The following is a 22,753-nucleotide window of genomic DNA, read 5'->3' as shown; positions in this document are numbered from 1 at the left end:
GGGGGCTGAGGGCGGCGCTGGGTCGGGTTTCAGCAGGAGCCTCCGCGCCGAGCCAGCTTCGACCCGCCGGCGAGCGCTTCGCGGGGCCACCGCCGCACCGGGACGGCCGCGGCGCCGGGGGGTACCGGGGCGCTGGAGCGGCCGGCGGTACCGGAGCGACCTCGGCACCGGAGCAGCGGAGCGGCGGCGGGACATCGCGGCGGGGCCGGACCCTGCGGGATGTGAGCGCCGCCGGCGCGGGACGCGCGGTGTAAGTGCCAGCGCCGGGGACCGGCCCGCGCTCGTCGCCCGCCCGCTGCCCCGCACGGCGGCATCGCCGCACGGGGGGCCCGGTCCGGCACCGGGACCGGCCGCTTTGTTCTGCCTCCGCCGCGCAGACAATGGAGCGGGGGGGGCGGGAGGGGGGTGTCGGGGGGGCGCGCCCACGGCGGCGCAGCACCGCGGACCCGCGGCTGGACCGGGCTCGCCCGCGGCCCCGGCGCTGACAGCGGCCGGGCCGGACGGGACGGGACGGGACGGGACGGGCACGGTGCCGCCGCAGGGCAGACCCGCCGCGGGGACGGCGCTCAGCGGAGCCGCAGAGGCGCCGGGCTGGGGCTGCGGGCCCGGGCGGAGCGGGGAGCGGGGCTGGCAGAACGCCGGCACCGGGACCGCCCCGTGCGGGACGCCGGGGAGCGCTGGGGACCGGGACGGGGAGCGGCAGCGGGCGGTAGGCCCGGCGGCCGGGGAGCCCTGGGAGCCCGGAGCTCCGGGGGAGCGCGAGTCCCGACAGCCGGGGACACCGGTGTGCAGGGAACAGGCGAGGCCCCGCAGCCCCTCGGCGATGGGCACAGCCTGGCAGGAGCCGGTGCAGCGAAGGGGTGTCCCGGGGCTGGGACTGTGGGAACTGGCTCCATCGTGAAGAAATTTCATTAGAGCTTCCTTTGCGGAGGAAGCATTCTCAGAGACAGGAGAGCCGTGGGTAGCCCCAGTGTGGCATGAAAATGGGATCCACAGGGGTGCAGTGGGTCTTGACTGCATCCTCGAGAGAGGATGGCCACCGCCACTGTAACTGCTCAGATCCCATATCAGAGGGACATGAGGCTGTGTGGCCTGGCTGGGAGCGAGCAGAAGGGTGCTGGTCCTGAAGGCCTAGGTGGGAAATGGTAGGAGGGCCAGAAGGCACAGACATGGCTGTAGCAGCAGGCTGAGTAGGGGCTGGAAGGGAGTCGTTAGCCCAAGGGTGCACTACAGGCAAGTCTAAACTGTGTGTGGTTCGGAGGGCAGATCATCTGAAACTAGAGAGAGAATCTATGTGAATGTAGAGGAGGAAAGCATATTCCAGGTCAGTAACTGGTGCTCAGCAAAGATTAAACGGGCTCCTGAATCCTTCCTCATCTGGACTAGAGTCTCAAAAACATCATTACATGAGTCATGACCTCTCATGTGAGACTTAGGGTATGGCATCAGCAGCATCTGCAGCTTTGATGGGGCCTTTGCACAGCAAGCACTCTGACATATGTTTGTGGCGTGCACAGTGGGTGCCGTCTTTCCAGCTCCTCTGCTGGGGCTGCTCTGGGCCCACGTCCCTTTTCTCATGGCTGACAAGAGGTGCGAGGTGCCACCAGCAGGCAGGGGTGGACACAGTGGTCCCAATGCAGTTCCATTATCTTTTTTCTTCCTAAATGTGACGTATCTGCTTAGCATAGGCTGGGCTCTCCTGGTGCCCCAGGCTGTCAGCCCTAGGCTCAGATGTGCTTATAGATGTTGCAGCTCTCTCCATTTTAGCTGCCCTTCCTGTCAACATCCTCGCCATGGTTCTGGACCCCAAATGCCTGTGTGGAGAGATTCTCATCCTGGCAATTTTCTTCAGAGGCTCCTGCTGCCGTTTTTCGCAAGGGATCTTGGTGCCCAGCAGTGGGAGGGAGAGAGGGGGAGTGGGGCAGTCTGGCTCACATTACAGGGACCGGCCAAGCCAGCCCCTGCGCTGAGCTCTCTGCTAACTGGAAGCAGCTGTTCAGATTTGGTGACTCTGCATCCACTGAGGTCACTGCTGGCTCCCTATGACCCAAGGCTGCAGACCTCATCAGAACAGGGGGCTGCTCGTACCGAGGATGGCTTCTGCTACCCTGGACTGGTGCAGCTGGGCAGTTGCACCTCTTACCAAAAGATAGGCTCTGAAACTACCCAATTGCATCCGGGGAGGATGGAAATGGAGAAGTTTATACAGGCTTTCATCACCAGTTCCCCAACCCAGGGACCCTAATTTTTGTTCCCTGGTTGTCCCAGTGCTCTCAGCTGGTCTTCACACTCTGCAGATTTGCTTTTCGAGTTTCTATCCTCCCTGCCAGCAGCTCACAAAGCCTCACTGACTTCTCAAGAGCTGCATTACTAATCAAACCAGGTGGGCTTTTCCCCATATCTGTGCCCTGATCTGTTTTGGGCACTACCCAAGATCTTTCAGCTCCATCCTATCCTCAGCCACTGAGTTTGCCCCAGGAAACCTTGGCCCTCTACCTGTTTTTCCACTCTCATTTTTATTTTTTTGTTCTTTGTGTCTAAGCTCCTGCCAAGGCTTTAAACCCTCTGCCCTGTCCCTTCCTGTGACCTGAGTAGCTGGGCACCATTGACATGGTGCAGTTTCATCACAGAAGCTACCTGGGACCCCATGCCCCAGCACTGTATGTTCTGGGGGTGGGCACCTCCAGCTGGGGAATTAGAACTGGCTCCAATAGAGAGACAGACCTGTCTAGGACCACTGAATTAATGCAGATTCCCAACTCGGAGTCCAAAGGTACAAAAGTATCTTCTTTTGACATCTCCTGGGACATTGCAGGGGTTCTCAGTTGCTGGGTGCAAAAGGAGCATGTGGGTTTACCTCAGAATGTGTGGACAGACCTCAGACACCAGATGCTCACTGAAGTAAACATTTCTTTATGCATAGAAAATACTTTTTAGTGTTTCTGTTTCTGTCACTAACCTGGGATTTCCACAGGGAAAACCAGTCTAAACAGCTGATCCAAGGGGGGAAAGGGGACCCAGGAATAATCATTCTATGTTCCCTAGAAAAGGTTAACACTGCCGTGGGGTTCTTTAGTCAAGGGCTGACATTCTTAGTTCCCAAACTAGACAATGTCAGCCACCTCCATCCCCCAAAACAGGGAGGTTTCTGCTCCTTCATCTGACATGAGCGGCTCCTGAGTGTGGTTATGGGACGAGCAGCAAACGCTTTCAAGGGAGTCCAAGTGTGAGCTCATGCTGCCGCCATCCCCGCAGACCACGGAGCCTCGTTCACCGGGGCTGAGCGAGTGCTGGGGCTGGTGCTCTTCACCAGCTACTTGGCCGCTGGGTTCCCCTGGCTGTTCTCAGCGGGGGTGGGCAGGGCGGGGGGCTGGCAGCCCATGGACACGGGGAGCCTGTCTGCCGTGTCCGGCTGCGGTGCTGCAGGAGCTGTGGCTGACTGCTCGTCCCTCCCCCACTGCTGCAGCGAAATGCAGCTAAGGGGGAAAGGGAGGGAAGGAGCCGGAGCCAGCAAGGAGCAGCGAGAAGGAGACAAAGGAGGAGAGTGAGCAGCAGAGGGTGTGGGACGGGAAGGAACCGGAGCAGCTGGCAGCTCAGAGGGAGTCGCTGCGTTCCTACTGCACTGCCACCACCCTCCATGGTACCAGCCTGGGATACCCACAGATCTCTGTGCCAGCCCAAACAATGGGCATGGTCTGATTTTATCCCGGGCATTCCCAGCTGTGGGCACATCCTTTGCAATACAGCCTTTTTGATTTATTGTTCTCTGGATCGAAGCCCACTCCATCTCTGTGCTCCCTTCCAGGGACACCAGATTTCCACTTCATGGGTTTTTGGCACCTATATCTCTGTAGTCCCGAAAGACACGCTGCTGGGGAGGGGGAGAGGGAGTGGGGGATGAAGGCTAGGGTCTCAACTGGTTGCTTGCTGAGCTCTCTCACAATTTGAGACCAGCTTTTCTCAGGGTGGAGAGGTGCAAGGCTGCTGTTTGTCCCAAAACCTCTGTCCTCTTGCAGACAAGCTCTGAGCCTCACAGGAAGCGTTCAGCTGTTAAAGGCACAGGAGCACACTGCTCTGGGGCAGCTGGTGCCAGTGTTGCCAGCCAGGTGGTGGTTGGGAGGGGCGGTTTAGGGTGTAGGTGACGGGGTACCAGCTGCTCACCTCAGTGTGCTGTCAGGTGTGACCTACTGGGCTGACTCCAGGTACTGTCCCTGGCCTTTGTTCTGGGCACCCTCTGACATGTTGTCACATTTGCTCCTTGTGAGGGACAGGTGATACACAGCAATTGGGCAGCAGGTACCTAGCAGGCTTTCCCTCTCAAGGCTTTTTTCTCTGTCCTTCCTTTACTCCCTCTTAATCAGCATCCTCCGGTCTGCATTCCATGCAGGATTAAAGCAAACACTGCAAAGGAGATCGAGCCACCCTCTGCTCTGCCGGTTGCCAGCCATGGAGCAGATGAAGGGGTCAGCCATGCTTCTGCTGGAACTGCTCATTCTTGGGGGCCTGAGAGCGGGGATGGGCTCTGCTGTCCTGGGCACCCTGGATCTACAAATAGATGAAGAACAGCCGGCTGGCACCATCATTGGGGACATCAGTGCTGGCCTGCCCCCTGGAACTAGTGCCTACATGTATTTCATCTCAGCACAGGAGGGCAGCGGTGTCTCCACTGACTTGGGGATAGATGAGAACACGGGGATCATCAAAACAGCTCGTGTCCTGGACCGTGAGACTCGGGACCACTACAGCTTCATTGCTGTCACCCCAGAGGGCATCACGGTAGAAGTGAACATCCAAGTGAATGACATCAATGACCACGCTCCAGCCTTTCCCAAACAGCACAGCACCCTCCAGATCCCAGAGCACACACCCATTGGCAGCAGGTTTCCCTTGGACCCAGCCTTTGATGCTGACAGTGGCCTCCTGAACACACAAGGCTACATGATTAAGGGAGGGAATGTGGGGCAGGCCTTCCGCCTGGAAACGCGACTAGGACCCAACGGGGTCCTATATTTGGACCTGGTGGTCAGCAATGTCCTGGACCGGGAGAATCGTTCATCATACTCACTGCTGTTGGAAGCTTACGATGGCGGTTCTCCTCCCCGGAGCACCCAGATGACACTGGATGTGTCCATCCAGGACATCAATGACAATGCTCCCAGCTTCAACCAGAGCCGCTATCATACGCTGATCTCAGAGAATCTGAAACCTGGCAGCAGCATCCTGCAGGTCTTTGCTTCCGACGCAGATGAAGGTGACAATGGGGATGTGATTTATGAGATCAACCGGCGGCAGAGTGATCCTGACCAGTACTTCACCATTGATGCCCGGACTGGAGTCATCAAGCTCAACAAGGGTCTGGACTATGAAGTGAGGAAGGTGCATGAGCTGGTGGTGCAGGCAAGGGATAAGGCTGTCCATCCTGAGGTCACCACAGCCTTTGTCACTATTCATGTGCGTGACTACAATGACAACCAGCCCACCATGACTATCATCTTCCTGAGTGAGGATGGCTCCCCACAGATCTCCGAGGGAGCCCAGCCCGGACAGTATGTGGCTCGCATCTCTGTTTCTGACCCAGACTATGGAGAGTACTCCAATGTCAATGTTACACTGGAGGGAGGGGATGGCAAGTTTGCCCTCACTACCAAGGATAACATCATCTATCTGATCTGTGTGGACCAACTTCTGGATCGGGAAGAAAGAGACTCCTATGATCTGCGGGTAACAGCTACTGACTCAGGAACACCCCCACTCCGGGCAGAATCGGCCTTTGTGTTGCAGGTGATGGATGTCAATGACAACCCTCCACTCTTCGACCAGCAGGAATACAAGCAAAGCATCCCCGAGGTGGTGTACCCAGGCAGCTTTGTCCTGCAGGTGACGGCTCGTGACAAGGACCAGGGTCCTAACGGGGAGGTGCGGTACAGTATCGTGCATGGTCATGACACCCACTCCAGCTGGTTTGCCATCGACCCTGCCACTGGCATTATCACCACTGCTGCCCCACTGGATTACGAGAAGGACCCTCAGCCTCAGCTGACTGTGGTGGCCACAGACCGAGGAACTCCTGCCCTCTCTTCCTCAGCTGTGGTGCACGTGGCCTTGCAGGATGTCAATGACAATGAGCCGGTGTTCAGGAGTAACTTTTACAATGTATCCCTGAAGGAGAACACCCCTGTTGGGACCTGCTTCTTGCAGGTAGGTGCAGGTGTTGAAACCTGAGCTTGGGGAGGGCATGGCCAGGGTTGTGAGTGTCTTGGGATACCACTGCAGGGTGTTCGGCGGAGGTACCATGGCTTTGACGGGCAGTGTTTGCAGCAGGAATGTTGGAGTGGAGATCCCTGCTCTCAATGTGAGTGTGGAATGGGGCCAAGCAGTGTCACACCGTTTCTGCGTGTGAGTAGTGGGCAACGCCACTGACACTGGACACACTGCGAGGCTGTCCATCGTGCAGAACACACTGTGGGCCTCAGTTGAGGTGGGTTTTGCTGTGCCAGGCCTTGCTTGCACCAGCGTGGAGCTTCTTTGCAGCCAGGACACTCACAACAGAGCTCAGGAACCACCTCTGGGAAGCTGCCTGTAACCAGGCTGCGAACCTCCCTCTCCCCCACTCCCCCTCCCCTGTGAGGTCATCAGCCCAAGTTCATCAGTGTCACTAGGGCTGGTTGTGAGCATTAGCATTAATTATGCTGATGAACTGAGGCACGTGCTGCTGTGCCAGCCTTTATGCTGCAAGAGGTCACGGCTGGGGCCAGAGGGCTGCTGCCCCTCCGAAAGCTCCATGACCCCACAATGAGCCAGCAGTGCTGTTTGGATTCTGTGTGTTCTGTGTTCCCTGCGCTCGGTGTTTCTGTCACAGCTCAGGCCCTGGAGCCCTGGTTCCTGGGCACAGGTGATGCCACCCATTGTCAGGATTGGGGACAGTGGGGAGCTGGTGCAGGGGTGCAGTGAGGCACTGCTGACCACAACAGTGTCCAGGCTGTCCATCAGGACAAGCACCAGTGACATTGAGGACACTTCTTTGCTGAAGCCTTGGGACATGAGGATGTCTGGCTGGGGCCAGGTGGTGAGAGGTGCCCGTGGTGCCAGGAGGTGGAGGAATTCTGGGGCCCATGAGAAAAAACAGAGGGAGGTCCTGTGACCTGGCCTGGGAAAAGGGTCTCTAGGTGACCCTGGAGAAGGATTTGGAGCTGTCAAGAAAGAACTGTCTATGGGTGCTCTGGATGCACTGCAGGGGCAGGGGAGGTGTGAGTTGGGTGTGGAAAGGGTGGGCTGTGGTGGGTGTGTGAATGCAAGTGACTGACAGAGTGGGGTGGGAGCACTAGAGAGGGGTTTGTCAGGGGCTGAGTGCAGGGGATTGGGTAGGAGTGTAGGGGAAAGGAGGAATGTAGAAGAGAAGGGATGTGGGGCAGGGGCAAGTGTAGGATGGGGCATATCTGGGGGGTTTGGGGATGGGTCAGGGTAGGATTAGGGGGAAGTCTGGGCAGAAGAAGTGAGTGGGAGATGAGGAGGAAGATTTGGGTCAGAAGAGAGCTAGGTTTGGTCTATGCAGAGTAACACTACACATTGTCCCAGTCTGGGGTGGGTGGGGATGGAGCAGGGCTGGGGACAGAGATGGGGAAGGGGGCAGGAATGGGTTCAGGAACAGGGTTGAAGGAGAGGAGCCGTGTGGCCCTGGGTGAGTGTGGTGGCCTCAGGCATGTGTGGGGATGTCTGGGCTGCACAGCCCCCGAAGGGAGGCCCCCCTCTCTCCTTGTCCGTGCCTTCCTGTTCAGTGCTGCTCGCCGTGTGGGGAGGCACTCTGGAAATGCAATCGGAGATGGCGGCTGCGCGCCTGCCGGCCGGGTGCGGGGCCGAGCTGAAGGGAGAGCAGACCCTGCGGATGAGCCGGGATGTGCGGCATCGTGGGGGCATATCCAGGAGCGGGTTCAGCACATGACTGCCTGGCTCTTGAAGGGTCCAGCCCATTTCCACGCTGCACAGGGCACAGGGCTGACCCGGCGGCCAGTAGCGACAGAGGCTTTGGGCAGATTTCCATGGTCTTGGCTCAGTCCTTGTGTTTCGTTTGGAAACGGCACGTCTGGGCTGAGTGCAGGTAACTCCCGCGTGGCCTCGGCACAAAGCAAACAGCTCACACATCTGCTGCTGCTTCCTCTGAGCCGGGAAATGTGAGAGGATGGGAAAGGAGGCTGTCCAGGCTGATGGCTCTGCCGGGGACGCAGCAGGAGCCAACCAGATCTGGGAGCTGGACAGAGCCTGGGCAGGGAGCCCTGAGCACAGAGCACAGCTGCCCACCGTGACCACCCCTGTTGTCATGAACAGGATGGCTTTAGAGGTGCTGCCAGGACCCACAGTGGCCAGTGTCTGGCACTGTGTTGCACAGGGTTGCCCATGTCAGGTGTGCTGCCCCACATCCCCTGTGTGCCATTGCCTCTGCCTAACTCCATCTGTCCACGGTTTCCAGGCATCAGGGCTCACCCTGACTTGGGATGGTAAAGGGTCTCTGTCAAGGTCTGGGTTTGGGCCACACCCACACAATAGTCAGGAGAGCTCTGGCCCTGCCAGATGACATCCAGGACACAGGACAGTCACTCAGGTCAGCCCAGAACTCGGTGGGTTTGGTTCTCAATCGGACTGTCACGTTTCTAAGCAGAAGACCCTGGGAGGATGAGATCTGTTTCATGTCTACTTTCTGTGGGTAGGACAAACAGTGGGGAAGAGAGGAGTCCCTATGAGTGACCAGGAGAGACCTGAAGAGTGTTTGCATGTCTCCTGCTTCCCCTCTTTGCCAGGGGTACAAGCAGGGGTGAGCAGAGCAGGTTGCTGACCTGAGCTCTGGAGAAAGAAAAGGAACTCATAACATCTCCTCTGTATATTACTTGTGTTTATCATGGGCCAAGTCCCACAGTAGCAGACTGTGCATGAGCATGAAGCAAAGAAAATGGCAAACTCTCAGTTCAAGTCTGAGATGAGAGAGAAACACCAGTGGATTCAGAACTCAGGTAACCAGTGACATACAACCAGCAGAAAATGGAGCAGTAGACAGTCACTGGCTGGCTCCCTTGTTCCTCTCTGTGGCCATAAGCTGACGATGCAGAAGCTTTAGGGCACACTGGACCACATTCCAGTGCTGTGGTTCCGTGATGGGAAGCACTGCTCTGGTATAAATTCACCCTGCTGGCTTAAATTTGTTTTAAACCTTTGACTTGTACCAGCATGCTGCATGCATGGTCAGGTACTGTTTTTCTGTGACTTTCTGGCTTTTCATGCTAAATCAAGCATTGTCTGTGCTCTGACAGACAGCTATGAACCCCATGTAGTGAGCATGGGCTGATTGGACAAAAACCTGAATAACATGAGATGGTGGTTAATTGATTCTTGCATAGATCCAATATTGATGATTATGGAACCAGAGTTTACATATTCCCTTTGCATCCATACACACAATTGTTGAGGGACATCCAAAATGAAACACTGACCAGCAATGCACCCAACGTAGAGTCTCTGCAGTTTTGAGGATAAGTCTCATGAGTTTTGGGTCCTGATTTGTGATTCCATGGGACATTCGTGGGACATGCGTGCACTGCACTGGGACAGCCCCGTGGGCTGTGCCCAGGTAGGAAGATGTGGGTGAAGAGCTGTAGGCTACACCAGGCCACGTACACTGTATTACTGAAAGAGAGTGTGTGGAGGGCTAATCCTGATGCCTCAGTTGTGCTGCTGAAGCAGCAACTGTGAGGAGACACGGGGCATAGCTGTGCATGGGGACTGGAGCAGCATGAGGACTCATGCTCAGCAACTGCTGCCAAGGAGAGGGGGCATTGCTGATTACATTTGTGTTCTTGAGTCGAGGGATTTAACGTCAACCTATTTTCAGATCTTTGCACGACATAGAACAGGCCTCCCCCTCCTCAGAAACAAGGCGAGCTTTCCGAGACAAGATGGGGAACTGCCTGTGTGTGCTGAAGAGTGAAGTGAGGGGAGGGAGAGCATCCTGGTCCTGGGGAGTGGGCTGCCATGTGGGAGAGTCTGGAGGTGCACAGGAGTGTGGACATGGGGGAGATGCTGGTACATGGGGAGGTTGTGGGGGGAGGTGAATGCTGTTGTTACCGCCAGAAGAGCTGCATTTGTTCCAAATTCCTGTGAAAGTTATTTCCTTGCGCTGCCAGCAGCCTCCTCCTGGGCTTGGCACAGCAGCCAGCGCCATGATTAATTCAAGTAGCATTTCCCCTGGAGCTGCAGCAGCTTTTCCACTGCAGCCGAGAGGCCCCAGCCCCTTGCGCTCCTCTCCCCCCATGCTCTGCTCCTCCTCCCAGCCCCCTCACACAGCTCTCTCCTTCCTCCACGTAATCCCCAGCCCCCTCACAGCTGCCCCTTTTCCCTTACCTCTGCTTCAGCTCCAGGCCCCTCGGAACTCCTCTTCCTCCCGCTGCCCTTGCTCACACAGCTCCCTCCTCCACTTGCACCCATAGCCTCACACTGGTGCAGGCTGCCCTCCAAAGGGCCAGTCCTCATGCCCCCCTCACAGAGCCCCAGCCACCAGCACGGGCCCCCCCAATCTCTGCTCCCTCCTGTTCTCCCCACACCCCTTGGTCAGTGCCAGCTGCAGTTGTCTTCTTCCCCAGGACCTTTGCTGCTGTGCCCCAGGGCAGCTCTCCCTGACCTGCACATCCCTTGGGACATGCCAGCCTCTCCTTGCTCCCTATGGATTCACAGACTGATTTGGATTGGGAGGGACCTTAAAGCTCATCTCATTCCACCCCGTGCCATGGGCAGAGACCTTCTAATGGACTGGGTTGCTCCAAGCCCTGTCCAACCTTGAACACTTCTGGGGATGGGGCAACCACAGCTCCTCTGGGCAACCCGTGCCAGGGCCTCCTCACTCTCACAGGGAAGAATTCCTTCCCAATATCCCTGCCCTCTGGCAGTGGGAAGCCATTCCTCCTTGTCCCTGTCCCTCCATCCCTTGTCCGAAGAACCTCTCCAGCATTCCAGGAGACCCTTTGGGCTCTGGAAGGGGCTCTGAGATCTCCCTGGAGCCTTCTCTTCTCCAGGTGAACACCCCCAGCTCTGCCAACCTGACTCCAGAGCATAGTGCTCCAGCCCTTGGAGCATCTCCATGGCCTCCTCTGGACTCATTCGAGCAGCTCCATGTCCTTCTGCTGTTGGGGACCCCATCCCTGTCTTGGTCCCCAGACTTACCCTACCTGGCATGCTCAATCTCGTGCTGACCCCAGCCCTGTCTCTCCTGCATGTCTTGCCCAGCCGCGTCCCATCTTGCTGCACAGACCTTATCTGTGAGCACTCCCTGCCTGAGCTCTGCGCAGATGAAACCCAGCCCCACAACTTGGTTTGGGGTCCTTATGCACCAGTGCCCTGAAGTCAGGACCTGCCACTTCTACTGTGCACTGTGGCTGCCCTACTCAAGCCCTGCACTGTGAGCACTCTTCCCTGCAGAGCCCAGCTTCCCACCCTCACTCAGCTCTAGGATTCCGTGCCTTATTCTGCTTCCCAGCTTCCAAGTCTGCTCAGCTCCTGCACCCTCCATGGGCTCCCTATGCCCTGTAGCTGCAGCTGCCATTTTGCCAGTGAGGACACCTGGATGCCGAGGTGTGAGCCTTGCTCATTTTCCTTCTGTGCCTTAGTCTGCCCCTGTGCTCAGAGGCCCCCAGGCTCCCAGAAAGGCACTGTGTATCCCCAGGCTCCTGCACCTCTTGCCCAGCTTCACCCTCCACATCCTGCAGCCTGCCTTCCTGACAGTGTCTGTGGTTAGCCCACTTCCTCTCATCCTCTAAACCGAGGGCTTTACCCCGTCCCAGAGCAGTGCTGGAGGCTATTGGCCACCCCTGCTCCCCATTCCTGGCTGTGTGTGGCTGTGGCAGCCCAGATTCATAGAATCACAAAGAGACCTTAAATCCCGTCTTGTTCTACCCTCTGCCATGGGCAGGGACACCTTCCACTAAACCAGGTTGCTCTGAGCCCTGTCCAAACCAGTCTTGAACACTTCCAGGGACGGGGCAGCAACAGTCCAGTAGGCAGTGTGGAGGCTGTGGCTGTGGGGCTGCCAGCCAGCCCCCTGCCCATGCCCTGGGGCAGTGGGGACCCAGTGGCCTGAGGCGGCAGTGGCAGCAGCTGCGCAGGGCTCCCCAAACGGGGGGTTCCAGCAGCTGTGGGCTCTGACCCTCATCTCGGCCACGTGTGCTGGAGTGTCGCTGGGCCGAACCCTGACCCCGCTCCCTCCCCCGAGGCCCGAGCGTGCTGGAGGCTGAGATGAAGCTCGGGAGCCAGGGATGGCTCCTGAAATAGCCGCGTGGCCACGCCTCGGCTTTTAGCTGGTCAGCGGCTATGCCAGGGCCGGGAGGGCAGGACGCCTGGCACGCACTCAGGCGTAGGGAGCCGTGCGTGGGATCGCTGACCACACTGGCGCCAGCCTCTTCTCCTCTCCCACCAAGAGCCGTCACTCGGAGGGGCGGGAGCCCAGAGCCAGATGTTTGCCAAAGCCACAGCGTAACATGTGCGCAGCAGAACCCCAGCCAGGGCCAGGCTCCAGATGAGCTCCCTGCCTGCGACTGCGCTGGCTGGAGCGGGGAGGACAACCAGAGAATGGAGGCCCGAGCTGCTGAGCTGTGCTCCATTGCTTTCCAGCATTGTGGGCTGGGCGGGGGTACACAGCTCAGCAGCAGGGCTGCGAAGGCAGGGGATGGCTCTGGGTGAGGGGCTCTGGTGCTGCCCTCCAGGTGGGTCTGTGGGAAGGGGAGGCTTTGACTCCCACAGGCGATGCAGCTGAGGACCCCACTGTTAATCCATCCCCATCTCTGGGAAATGTGTCTGTGGTGCCTTGGCTCCTGTCTTGGTGGGGAACTGGGAGGAGGGTGTGAAATAGCAAGGCCTCGATGCCCGTCTCTGCCCTCCCAGTTTTCAGTGCAGTGGGGAGAGGCGCACTAGCCCAGGACCCCGCTTCCTTTTCTAAGGGTGGTGCTCTGGCTTCTTTCTGCCTAGCCCTGAGCCATCTTGCTGCTCTCCTGTGTCGTCCTCTTCTGCTCCATGGTGGCCAGAGCACTCCCACCCGGTGCTCTTCTGACCAGCTGCAGGGCAGTCCAGCTAAGTCTTCTCACCACACCTGGAAGGAAGGAGGGGCAGGTAGCAGGTGCTGCTGCCCAGTGTGGTCAGGGCTGTGGTGCAGGGCTGGGGAAGCAGATCAGCTCTCTTGAAAAATTGGAGCTCAATGGGGAACTGTGGTATTTAGGAGGGTCTTTGGGAGATCAGAGAATGGTTGTTTGGAAGGGACCTCTTGAGATAATCTAGTACAACTCCCCATGCACAAGCAGCACCATCCAGAGTTGTTTGCCCAGGACGTCACCACTTCCCTGGGCAACCTATGATGGAGCTTGGTCACCCTCATAGTAGGAAAGTGCTCCCTGATTTTCAGAGGGACCCTTCTGTGTTCCACTGTGTTCCCATGGCCTCTGATCCTGGCACTGGGCACCACTGGCAAGAGCTTGGCTCCATCTTCTTATTTTCTTCTTTCATGTATGGATCATACCCCTTGTCTTCTCCAGGCTGAACTATCCCAGCTCCATTAGCCTTTCTTCACAGGAGATTTGCTTCAGTCCATCATCTTCGTTGCCCTTCACTGGACCCTTTCCAGTGTGGCCATCTCTCTGCTGTACTGGGGAGCCAGCACTGAACCCAGCGCTCCAGCTCTGGCCTCGCCAGTGCTGAGCAGAGGGGCAGGATCTCCTCCCTGACTTCCTGGCCACACTCCTCCTGATGCTGCCCAGGACACCATTCTCCTTCCATGCAGCAAGGACACCTTGCTGTCTCATCTTCAACTTGGCACCCACCAGGGCTTCTTTTGCCAGGCTGCTCTCCAGCGGGGTGGCCCCCAGCATATGTTGGTGCAGGGGATTGTTGCTTCCCCAGGGCAGAACTTTGTACCTCCCCGTGTAAAACTTCGCAAGACCTCTCGTCCATCTCTCCAGCCTTTTGTGTCGAGGTCCCTCTGGGCACATTATGACCCTCTGGTGTTTCAGGGTACTCCTCCCAGTTTGGGGTCATCCGCATATGTGCTGAGGTGAGGCTACGCACTGCCCCATCATCCAGGTCATTAAGGAAGATTCCAGACAGGACTGGACCCAGGATTGACCTGTGGGGTACACTGCTAGCTACTGTTCTCCAAGTAGATGTTGTGCCCCTAATCACCTCTCTCTGGACAGGAGCCATTCAGCCCGTTTCCAGCCAACCTCACTGTTGGCTCATCCAGCCCGTTCACAAACATCTTCATAAGGATCTTAGGGGGAATAGTGTCAAAGAACTTCCTGAAGTTCAGGTAGATAATATCCACACCTTTTCTGTCATCCACCAGTTGTTTATCAAGTGGGTGAAGTATGATTTGCCTTTGGGAGAAACCGTGCTCACCACTCCTGATGATTTTCCTGTTCTTCCTTTCCTGTGCATAGAAGTGGTTTCCAGGATTAACTGCTCCATCAGTTTCCCAGGGATCAAGGTGGGGCTGACTGATCTCTGGTTACCTGTGTCTTCCTTCTTGTTCCTGAAGATAGGAGAGAGATTTACCTTCCTGCAGATTTCAGGCACTCTGCTCAAACACTGTGATTGAGAAACAATTACTGTGAAGGGCCTAACAATGATGTCTGCCAGCTCCCTCAGCACTTGTGGGTGTGCCCAGGACCCATGTCCAGTTTGCTTAGGAATTCAGTGACCTGTTCCTCTTAAACCAAGGATTTATATTCCTTGCTCCAGCTTTCATCCCAGTCTCTGGGGCCTAGGATTCCTGAAGACTGGTGTTATGAGTAAAGACTAAGGTAGAGAGGGCATTAAGTCTTTTACATGTCCTGTGTCACCAGGTTTCCCATCTTCTTCAGCTGTGGGCCTGTATTTTAACCAGCCTTCCTTTTGTCACTGATGCACTTATAGAAGTCTTTCATCTTGACTTTGACATCCCTTGCCAGATTAAAACCCAGTTGGGAATTGGATGCCAACAGCTGTGTTTCCATGTAATTACACTGTTTAGTGGGTGATTTCAGCAGAAAGTGCCCCAGGTGTGTTCCCTGAGCCCCCTGTGATAGCAGCCTCTTCTACACCTATCAAGGTAAAGGCTTCAAAACATAGCATCGGGTTCATCCCCTGGGTTCTTTAACACATCCCCTGGTACCAAGGGCACATGCCAGTTCATTTGCATCCATTATGTGACAGAAAGGATTTAGTTCATCTGTTCCTTTTGTCCAGATCCTTTCCCTCATCACCACCTCCTGGCAGAGCACAGCTCATGAACCTCTCCCCTCAGAGCTTGCCTTCCAACCTGTCTTTCAGCCACCTGGTTGTCCAGCTCTCCAAACTGTATCATCCTGCCTTGGATATGAGGATTGTGGAAGAAGGTGTCGAAATTCTTCCTAAAGTCAAGGCAATTGTCACCCACAGCTGTCAGCCCGTTGATCCCACATCCCATCTTTGTTGCATCACAGGGGGCAAACAGGACAGTCAATCCATGATGGCTCTTCTCTCCCAGGATCCTCCATGTGGCCAAAAACATGCTCTGAGAGGACTCACTCCATGATTCTCCCAGGGACCAAAGTGTGTCTGACAAGAATGTAGATCCTCAGATGATCCTTTTGGCCTTTGTTGAAGGTGTGGGGTGTGATACTTGCTTCCCTCCAGTTGTCAGGGGTCTCCCCTGATCTCCATCACATGTGAAGAGCAGCCCTATAAATCCACTTCTGTCAGCATCCATTGATGCAGCCATGGATTCATGTGGATCAACTTCATTAAAGAAATCCTGACTCCATCTTCACCCCTCTCTGTTACCTCTGAACCCTTTTGAACAGCATGGAGGCCTGGGAAACTGTGGAGACCAAGGTGGAGGAGACATCGAGTGTCCCAGTCTTATCTGTGCCTGCTGTCACTAAATGACCCACCACACTTGGAAATGGGTCCTTCTTGAGCCTTTTCCTACCAGTGCAATGGTAGAGGCTCTTTTTGGCGCCCTCAGTTTGCCTTACAAGTCTCAACTCGACTTGAACTTTGACTTTGCTGACACCCTCCTGACATGCCTGGCAATGTTTATAAATTCCTAATGTGCAGCTTGCCTCCATACCCACCTCATAGAATCATGGAATGGTTGGGGTTGGAAGGGACCTTAAAGCTCATCTCATTCCCTCTCCCTGCCATGGGTAGGGACACCTTCCACTATCCCAGGTTGCTCCAAGCCCCGTCCAACCTGGCTTTGGACGCTTCCAGGGATGGGGCAGTCACAGCTTCTCTGGACAACCTGTGTCAGGGCCTCCCCACCCTCACAGGGAAGAATTCCTTCCCAATATTTAATGTAAACCTACTCTCTGTCAGTGTGAAGCCCTTCCCTCTTGTCCTGTCACTCCAGGCCCTTGTAAATAGTCTTTCTCCACCTTCCTTGCGGGCTCCCTTCAGGAACTGGAAGGTTGCAGTCAGGTCACCCCAGAGCCTTCCCTTCTCCAGGCTGAACAATCCTGGTTCTCTTAGCATACTCTGCCTTTTGCATGGCAGCTTAGCCCTGAGGCCCATGCTTAGCCAAGGCCATCTGCTGACATGTCTCCTTACTTTCCTGAGCTCTAGGATGGACTGTACTGGACTGTGCTGTCCTGAAGGCTTGCCAGCTTTCCTGAGCTCCCTTGGCCTTCAGCGCTGCCTGCCATGGGATCCCTCCTATCGACCAGTTCCTTGTATAAGCTGAAGTCTCTCTTGCACTCCAGGGTCTGTACTCTGCTTCTCTTCTTCCTCAGGCCGTTTAGGATTCTGCACCTGCTGCTTCATGGCCACTGCAGTCACAGCTGCTGCTGACTGCCACATCCCCAGTCAGTGCTCCCTTCTAGTGAACAGCAGATCCAGCTGTGTACCATCCCTGCTTGGCCAGGGACTTTGGAATTCTTTGTGAGACCAGGAGTCTGTGACCCTGGCTTTCCCCAGGTATTGCTGCCTCCTTGGCAGCTTCATTTCAGGGATTTCCTGGCAGAGCATTGATGTCCTTGTGCTTAAAGCCTTTAGTGGCTGTGGGGACTCCGTTCAAAAGTCAGAGATGAGGGGACTGTGGAGGCTCCATTCAGGCTCAGAGCTCTGACTCCTGCTCCCACATATTCAAGCAGCAGGACTGGCACAACCCCAGTGGAGTGTTTCCTGGGCAGTTCCATAAAGCAGCTTGACCCCATTTCCCTCTGTTTTTCAAGCAAATGTCAGGAGTCTCATGAGTGAGCTACAGTAAAACCAGCTGTGGATCCAAGATTTGGGGCGGATGCTAAATACAGAGCCTGGGGCTGCCCTGCATTAGCTTCTAGCATAGTTCCTGGAAAAATGTCCAGACTTGGTTTAAAAATTTCCAGGAGTGGTGAACTCACCACAGGCCTTGATGAGCCCTTTTGGTGGCTAATTTCCCTCACAGCTAAAAATGTGTCCGTTTCCCAGACCGTGTGTGCTCTGAGCCTGCAGCCATGTGTGCCAGTTAAAATAAGGTGGCTGCCATACCTGGTGGCTGGTGGACCCCTGTGACGTCTCTTAGGAGTCCCCAGGAGGCATCACCCAGCTACAGTGGGGATCCTGCTGCCGTTGGGGCTCAGTCAGGCCCTGCTGAGTGTAGGCTGCCTGGAGGCAGGCAGCCAGCCCCATCCCATGGGATGCACACACGGGATGTCAGTGGTCTGCGGGCAGGGAGCTGGGGCAGCCACAGCCTCCCTCCTTCTGCACACAGTGGCATAGCACAAAGCAAAGTGTTCAGCAGCCCCAAACTGAGTCAACACCGTTACCTGCTTCAGCAGGTATTTCCTGTTCCTGTGGCTATTCTCTGAGCACCCAGTTTAGTATCACCCATCCAAGGGAGACAAGAGCCAGGCCCAGTTGCACACAGGGGTGTGGGTATAGGGCTGTACCCCAGTAAAACAGGCAACATGGAGCCACTGTGCTGGTACCCTTTGGATGAGCTCCAGTGATGTCAGTGAGGTCAGATTTGTACTCTCCAGTGAGCAGCTCCCCAGCAAGGGGGGTTGAGACAGTAGAGGAGAGGGTGAGCTCTGGAGGAGCAGATGGGTCCAGTTTCCCAAAGTGCCTCCTGACCCAGCTCTGTCATGGCACCTCTGTCTCTGAGTGCTCTGCAGCAGGAGCGGGGAGGGGGAATCCTGTTCCATGGTGCCATGGTATTCTTCTGGCAGCTGCTGCAGAGTTGGGGAGCAGATCCTCTGCACAGCAGCTTGGTGCTCACCGGAGGTGTGCTCTGAGCTTCTCCTTGCAGGCAGCCCCTCAGACCGCAGGCAGCAGGGCTGGTGGGGGTGTTGCAGATGCTGCCTCCTCTTCTTGGTCAGGGCAGGGTGGTGCCACCCCTGCCCAATTGACTGTTCCCTCCTGGCCCAGCCGTTCTGTGTCCCCTCGCCCTTGTGCCTCTGTCCCCGGTGGCAGGGCTCGCAGCCCCCAGCCGGGCCCTCTCCTTGGCGCGCACGCGGCGTTCCTGCGCTCCTCGCGCGGGAGCCGAGGCCCCATGGCCGCTGCAGGGAGGAGCTGTAGCTGATGAGGCCTGAACTCCATTTCACCCGGGCCTGGCCCAGCTGCCTCCCCCCGGCTCCGTCCCCCAGCTTTGTTCTCTGCCGAGCTCCCAGCTGGTGGAGGAGCTGTGGGCAGGGATGTGGGGTCAGAAGTTGGTTCCTGCTGACCTGAGCTCTGTAGGAGCCCGAAGAGGAACTGGGGTGGGCAAGCAGGGAGCAGTGTTCATCCTCCTGCTGTGTCTGTTGTGGTGGGTGCGGTTCTTGTGCCCCAGGCTGGGTGAGACTGGGCTGTCACAGGGCAATGCCACTCTCCATCCTCATCCCTAGCAGCCAGGGCTGCTGGACACAGAGCTCTGAGAGCAGGACAGAGCCAGGGCTCTGGTGACTTTCTTCCTGTCTCATACTGAGTGTCTTTGAGAAAAGAAGGAACAGACAGGCAGGGGCAGCTGCTGCTGCCATGCAGGTTGTCCCTGGCTGGATGATCAAGGGGGGGGCAATGGGGGTGCTTGACTGTGAGATCCTTGGCATCTTGGTGAGCCTGGGCCTTTCTGTTCCCACTGTCCCTATGGTCTTTTCTTTTGCCAAGGCAAGTCTATTGACCTGGGTGATGGATGTTGCCCCAGAGGTGCAGAAGGGAGTTGTCACCTGGGTGGTGAGGAACCCACGGCAGTGCTGGAGATAAAAAGTAGGGTGTGGCTCTTGCACATTCACAACACAGTGCTTCCCCTCCTCTACATCCCCTCATGGGGACCAGCCAGCACAGGCTGATCCTAGAGTGCCCCACACCTGCAGGCAACACTGCCCAGGGCACAGTCTGCATTAGTGAGCCCTAGGAGCCCTGTCCTGCTGCAGGGAGGGCTGCAGGGAAAGCAATGGCTGCTGTGGGACAAGAGTTGCAGGCCTGAGGTAGTCACTGTCACTGTGTCACAATGACCTTCGATGGTGTGGTGGCTGTGGGCCATGGAGCAGAGGGTGGCACTGGAGTGTGGTGATGGGGCAGGGCTGGGTCTGGCTGGTGGTCTGCTTTGTTAAGGTAGTACCCTCCTTGACCCAGGTGACAGCCACAGATGCAGACAGTGGCGTGTTTGGCTCTCTTTCCTACTCCATTGGCTCTGGCATCGGCAGTGTTGTCCCCACGCAGTTCAGCATTGACAAGCACTCGGGGCAGCTGTGCACGGAGCAGCCCCTGGACCGTGATGAGGGCACGTCTGCCTACGACTTCACCATCACTGCTGTGGACGGGGTGAGTGCTGGCGAGGCCACGGGACGCGGTGCTGCTGCCTCAGCATTGTGCAGGGGATGCTGCTGTCCTTGCACTGTCTCTGACCTGGTCCCTCTGCAGGGTGGCCTGAACTCCATGGTGTACGTGAAGGTGTTCCTGGAGGACACAAATGACAACCGGCCAGTGTTTTACCCACTGGAGTACGCAGCCAGCATCAGCACGCAGAGCATGCCGGGGACAGCTGTGCTGCGTGTCACCGCCCACGACAAGGATGAGGGGCTGAACGGGAGAGTGACCTATCGCATTGTCCGGGGAAACTCACCCCCGCTCTTCTCCCTCAACAAGGACACAGGTGAGAGCTGGAAGGGAGCCAGAGCAGGCAGAAACTGGAGCATTATGATATGGAAAATATCAAAGCAAGCCTGACTGTCAATGCTTGGACACCTCAGTGGTGCAGTCTGCCTCCAGAGTATGCCTGTTCTCCCTGCCACATCATTCCCCATTTGACTTCTTGAGCCTCTGGCAGCCCCTTCCCACACTCAGTCCTTGACCTCTTGTTTCTACTTCCTGCTCTCTTTCTCATTTGTCCCATCTTCCTTCCTCTCCCTCATTCTCCATCCCTGACTCACTCTGCCTTTCCTCCTGTGTGCTGATGCTTTGCCCCATCAAACTGTATCCTGGTTTGTTTCTTGTCCCTGCCAGTACCCTCCTCTCCCCAGCTCAGTTAACTCTCTGCTATAGCTCTGTCACTCTTGGTCCCACCATTCTCACTGGCTGTGTCTACTCTGCCTTGCATCAGCCTTGAAGACAGAGCAGTTTCTACTGGGGAGGTGGGCACATGAGCGTGCAGCACCGGGGACTCTCAGCAGGACAGGAAGGTTCATTGAGGGATCTGCACACAGTTTCCCAAGTTCCCAGTAGGTGACTGGGATGAGACAGGCACTACCAGCCCTCCTAACACAGGGTTACCTCCTTCACAGGGCCTGTCAGTTATGGTACTTCAGTCCCAAAGCCTCCCTATAGACCAGGACCCACCTGCTGTGTCATGACCCTCACCCTGTGCCCCACATTAGAAAGCCCTCTCCCCTCCTTTCCCTCTCCCAAGACCTGCCCTCTGGCTTGTGTCCCTCGGACCGTACCACTGCTTAGCTCAGGGCTGGGTGTAAGGTTGAGTGGGGAGTATTTGGGCAGGCTTTCCTGGAAGGCTCCTCTCCTTCACTCCAACTCCTCCACAGCAAGCTCCCACTGTGATACACGTTGTTTCCTGTCCCCTCTGATCTGTCTTTTCCAGCTTATGGTTTGGCCTGTTCCCTGGTGCCAGGTGACAGACAAGGGTGCAGCATAGTGCCCCATCAGTGGCTTTCTTCCCCAGGTGTCATCTCCCTGTCATGGTCCCTGAGTGGCAAAGCCAACACTCTGGTGCAGCTGGTGATCTCTGCGCAGGACGGGGGGGGCTTGCAAGCACAGCCAAATGCCCGGGTGAACATCAGCATTGTGGAGGGCACAGTCTCACCTCCTGTCTTTGAGCAAGCTCAGTACTTCTTCACTGTACCTGAAGACATGTCGCAGGGTGCCAGCGTGGGGGCTGTGCAAGCCCACAACCCTCCAGGTAAGGGCTCGTCCCTTTTGCATGCTGTCACTTTCCCTGTCCCCACACCATCCTCAACGTCCAGCACCCTCCACACTTCCTCACAGAGCAGCCCTGCCCCAGGAGCTCCACACACACCCCTATGATTGTCACCCACCCAGCTCCACACACACATGTCTGAATGTGCACCCTATGATTGTCACCCAGCTCAGCGTGTCTGCTTACGTATGTCAGTACACACACCTGTGCATCCACGAGCATGGGCACAGTGCTGCCGGACATCTCAGACCACCTCCAGCACAGCCAGCACTGCCCAGCCTGCTGTCATTCTCCTGTCTCCATCCTTTGTGCACAGGTCACGCTGATGACATCTTCTATTCCATCTCCTCGGGGGATCCTCATGGCTACTTCTCCATCGACTCGGCCTCAGGACAGCTCCGCACCAACCTACCTCTGGATCATGAGTCGCAGGCAGTCCTCATTCTGGATGTCCAGGCCCGGAGCGGTTCACCCCCCGCCTACAGCAACACACGCGTGAAGATCTCTGTGTCAGACGTGAATGACAATGTGCCGGCATTCCCAAGCCCCTCCGACTCCATCTTGCTGCCAGAGGCAACAGAACCTGGGACTATAGTCTACACCATGCAGGCTGAGGACCGTGACAGCGGTGCCAACGGCCAGGTGACCTTTGAGCTGGTGTCAGGAGGTGAGGGCACCTTTGGTGTGGAACGCACCTCGGGGGCGGTGCGGCTCCTTGGGGCCCTGCAGTACGAGGTCAGCTCAGCCTACAGCCTGGCCATCGTGGCCCGGGACAGCGGTGTCCCACAGCTCAGCTCCACCTTCACGCTGCTGGTGCACGTGCAGGCTGAGGATGACAACGGGCCCATCTTTGACACTCTCACCTACCGCGTGGAGGTCCAGGAGGGTGTCCCCGTCTCCACCCGCTTCCTGCAGGTGAGGGCCCTGGCACACGATGTGGAATCCACAGCCCTTACCTACCACCTGCGCGCAGATGGGGACGCTGCCAGCTTCGGCATCATGCCCGAGAGCGGCTGGCTGTACGTCAAAAGCGCCCTGGACCGGGAGATGCGGGACCTGTATGTGCTGACGGTTCTGGCCTCGGTGGGAGGCAGTGGGGCTGCGGGGGACACCCGGAAAACCGGCACCAGCACTGTGCGGATCAGCATCACTGATGAGAACGACAACAGCCCTCGGCTGAGCGAGGAGCGGTACTTCTTCACCGTGCCTGAGAACCAGGCTCCTGGCAGCAGTGTGGGGAGGGTGACGGCCAGCGACCGGGACGCGGGGCAGAACAGCCGGCTCACCTACCGCCTGCTCCAGCACGATCCCAACTTCCTTATCCACGCGCAGACAGGTGAGAGACTCCTGGCTTTCTGGGTTGGACTGACTGGTGGGAAAGCCCAGGGC

The 22,753-nt window shown here is 56.9% G+C and overlaps 1 protein-coding gene across 2 annotated transcripts in view; it reads left to right on the top strand.

Annotated features, from left to right (window-relative positions):
• The first annotated feature begins 4,446 nt into the window (after positions 1–4,446).
• The window catches only part of DCHS1 (dachsous cadherin-related 1), a 39,139-nt gene continuing 20,832 nt past the window's right edge, over positions 4,447–22,753 (top strand). Inside the window, exons 1-5 of one of the 2 annotated variants that reach the window (XM_050332750.1) lie at positions 4,447–6,198; positions 19,570–19,758; positions 19,858–20,089; positions 21,110–21,346; positions 21,681–22,700. In XM_050332750.1, coding sequence (XP_050188707.1) covers positions 4,447–6,198; positions 19,570–19,758; positions 19,858–20,089; positions 21,110–21,346; positions 21,681–22,700 — 3,430 coding nt within the window. The remainder of the gene's footprint in view (positions 6,199–19,569; positions 19,759–19,857; positions 20,090–21,109; positions 21,347–21,680; positions 22,701–22,753) is intronic. The other variant, XM_050332751.1, reaches the window with a different exon arrangement.

The sequence above is a fragment of the Myiozetetes cayanensis genome, unplaced genomic scaffold, assembly GCF_022539395.1.
Source record: "Myiozetetes cayanensis isolate MyiCay16 unplaced genomic scaffold, myiCay2020 scf5-8, whole genome shotgun sequence".
In the NCBI taxonomy this organism is placed as follows: Eukaryota; Metazoa; Chordata; class Aves; order Passeriformes; family Tyrannidae; genus Myiozetetes; species Myiozetetes cayanensis.
The sequence above is the reverse complement of the archived record's forward strand: the minus strand, read 5'-3'. Positions and strand labels throughout refer to the sequence as shown.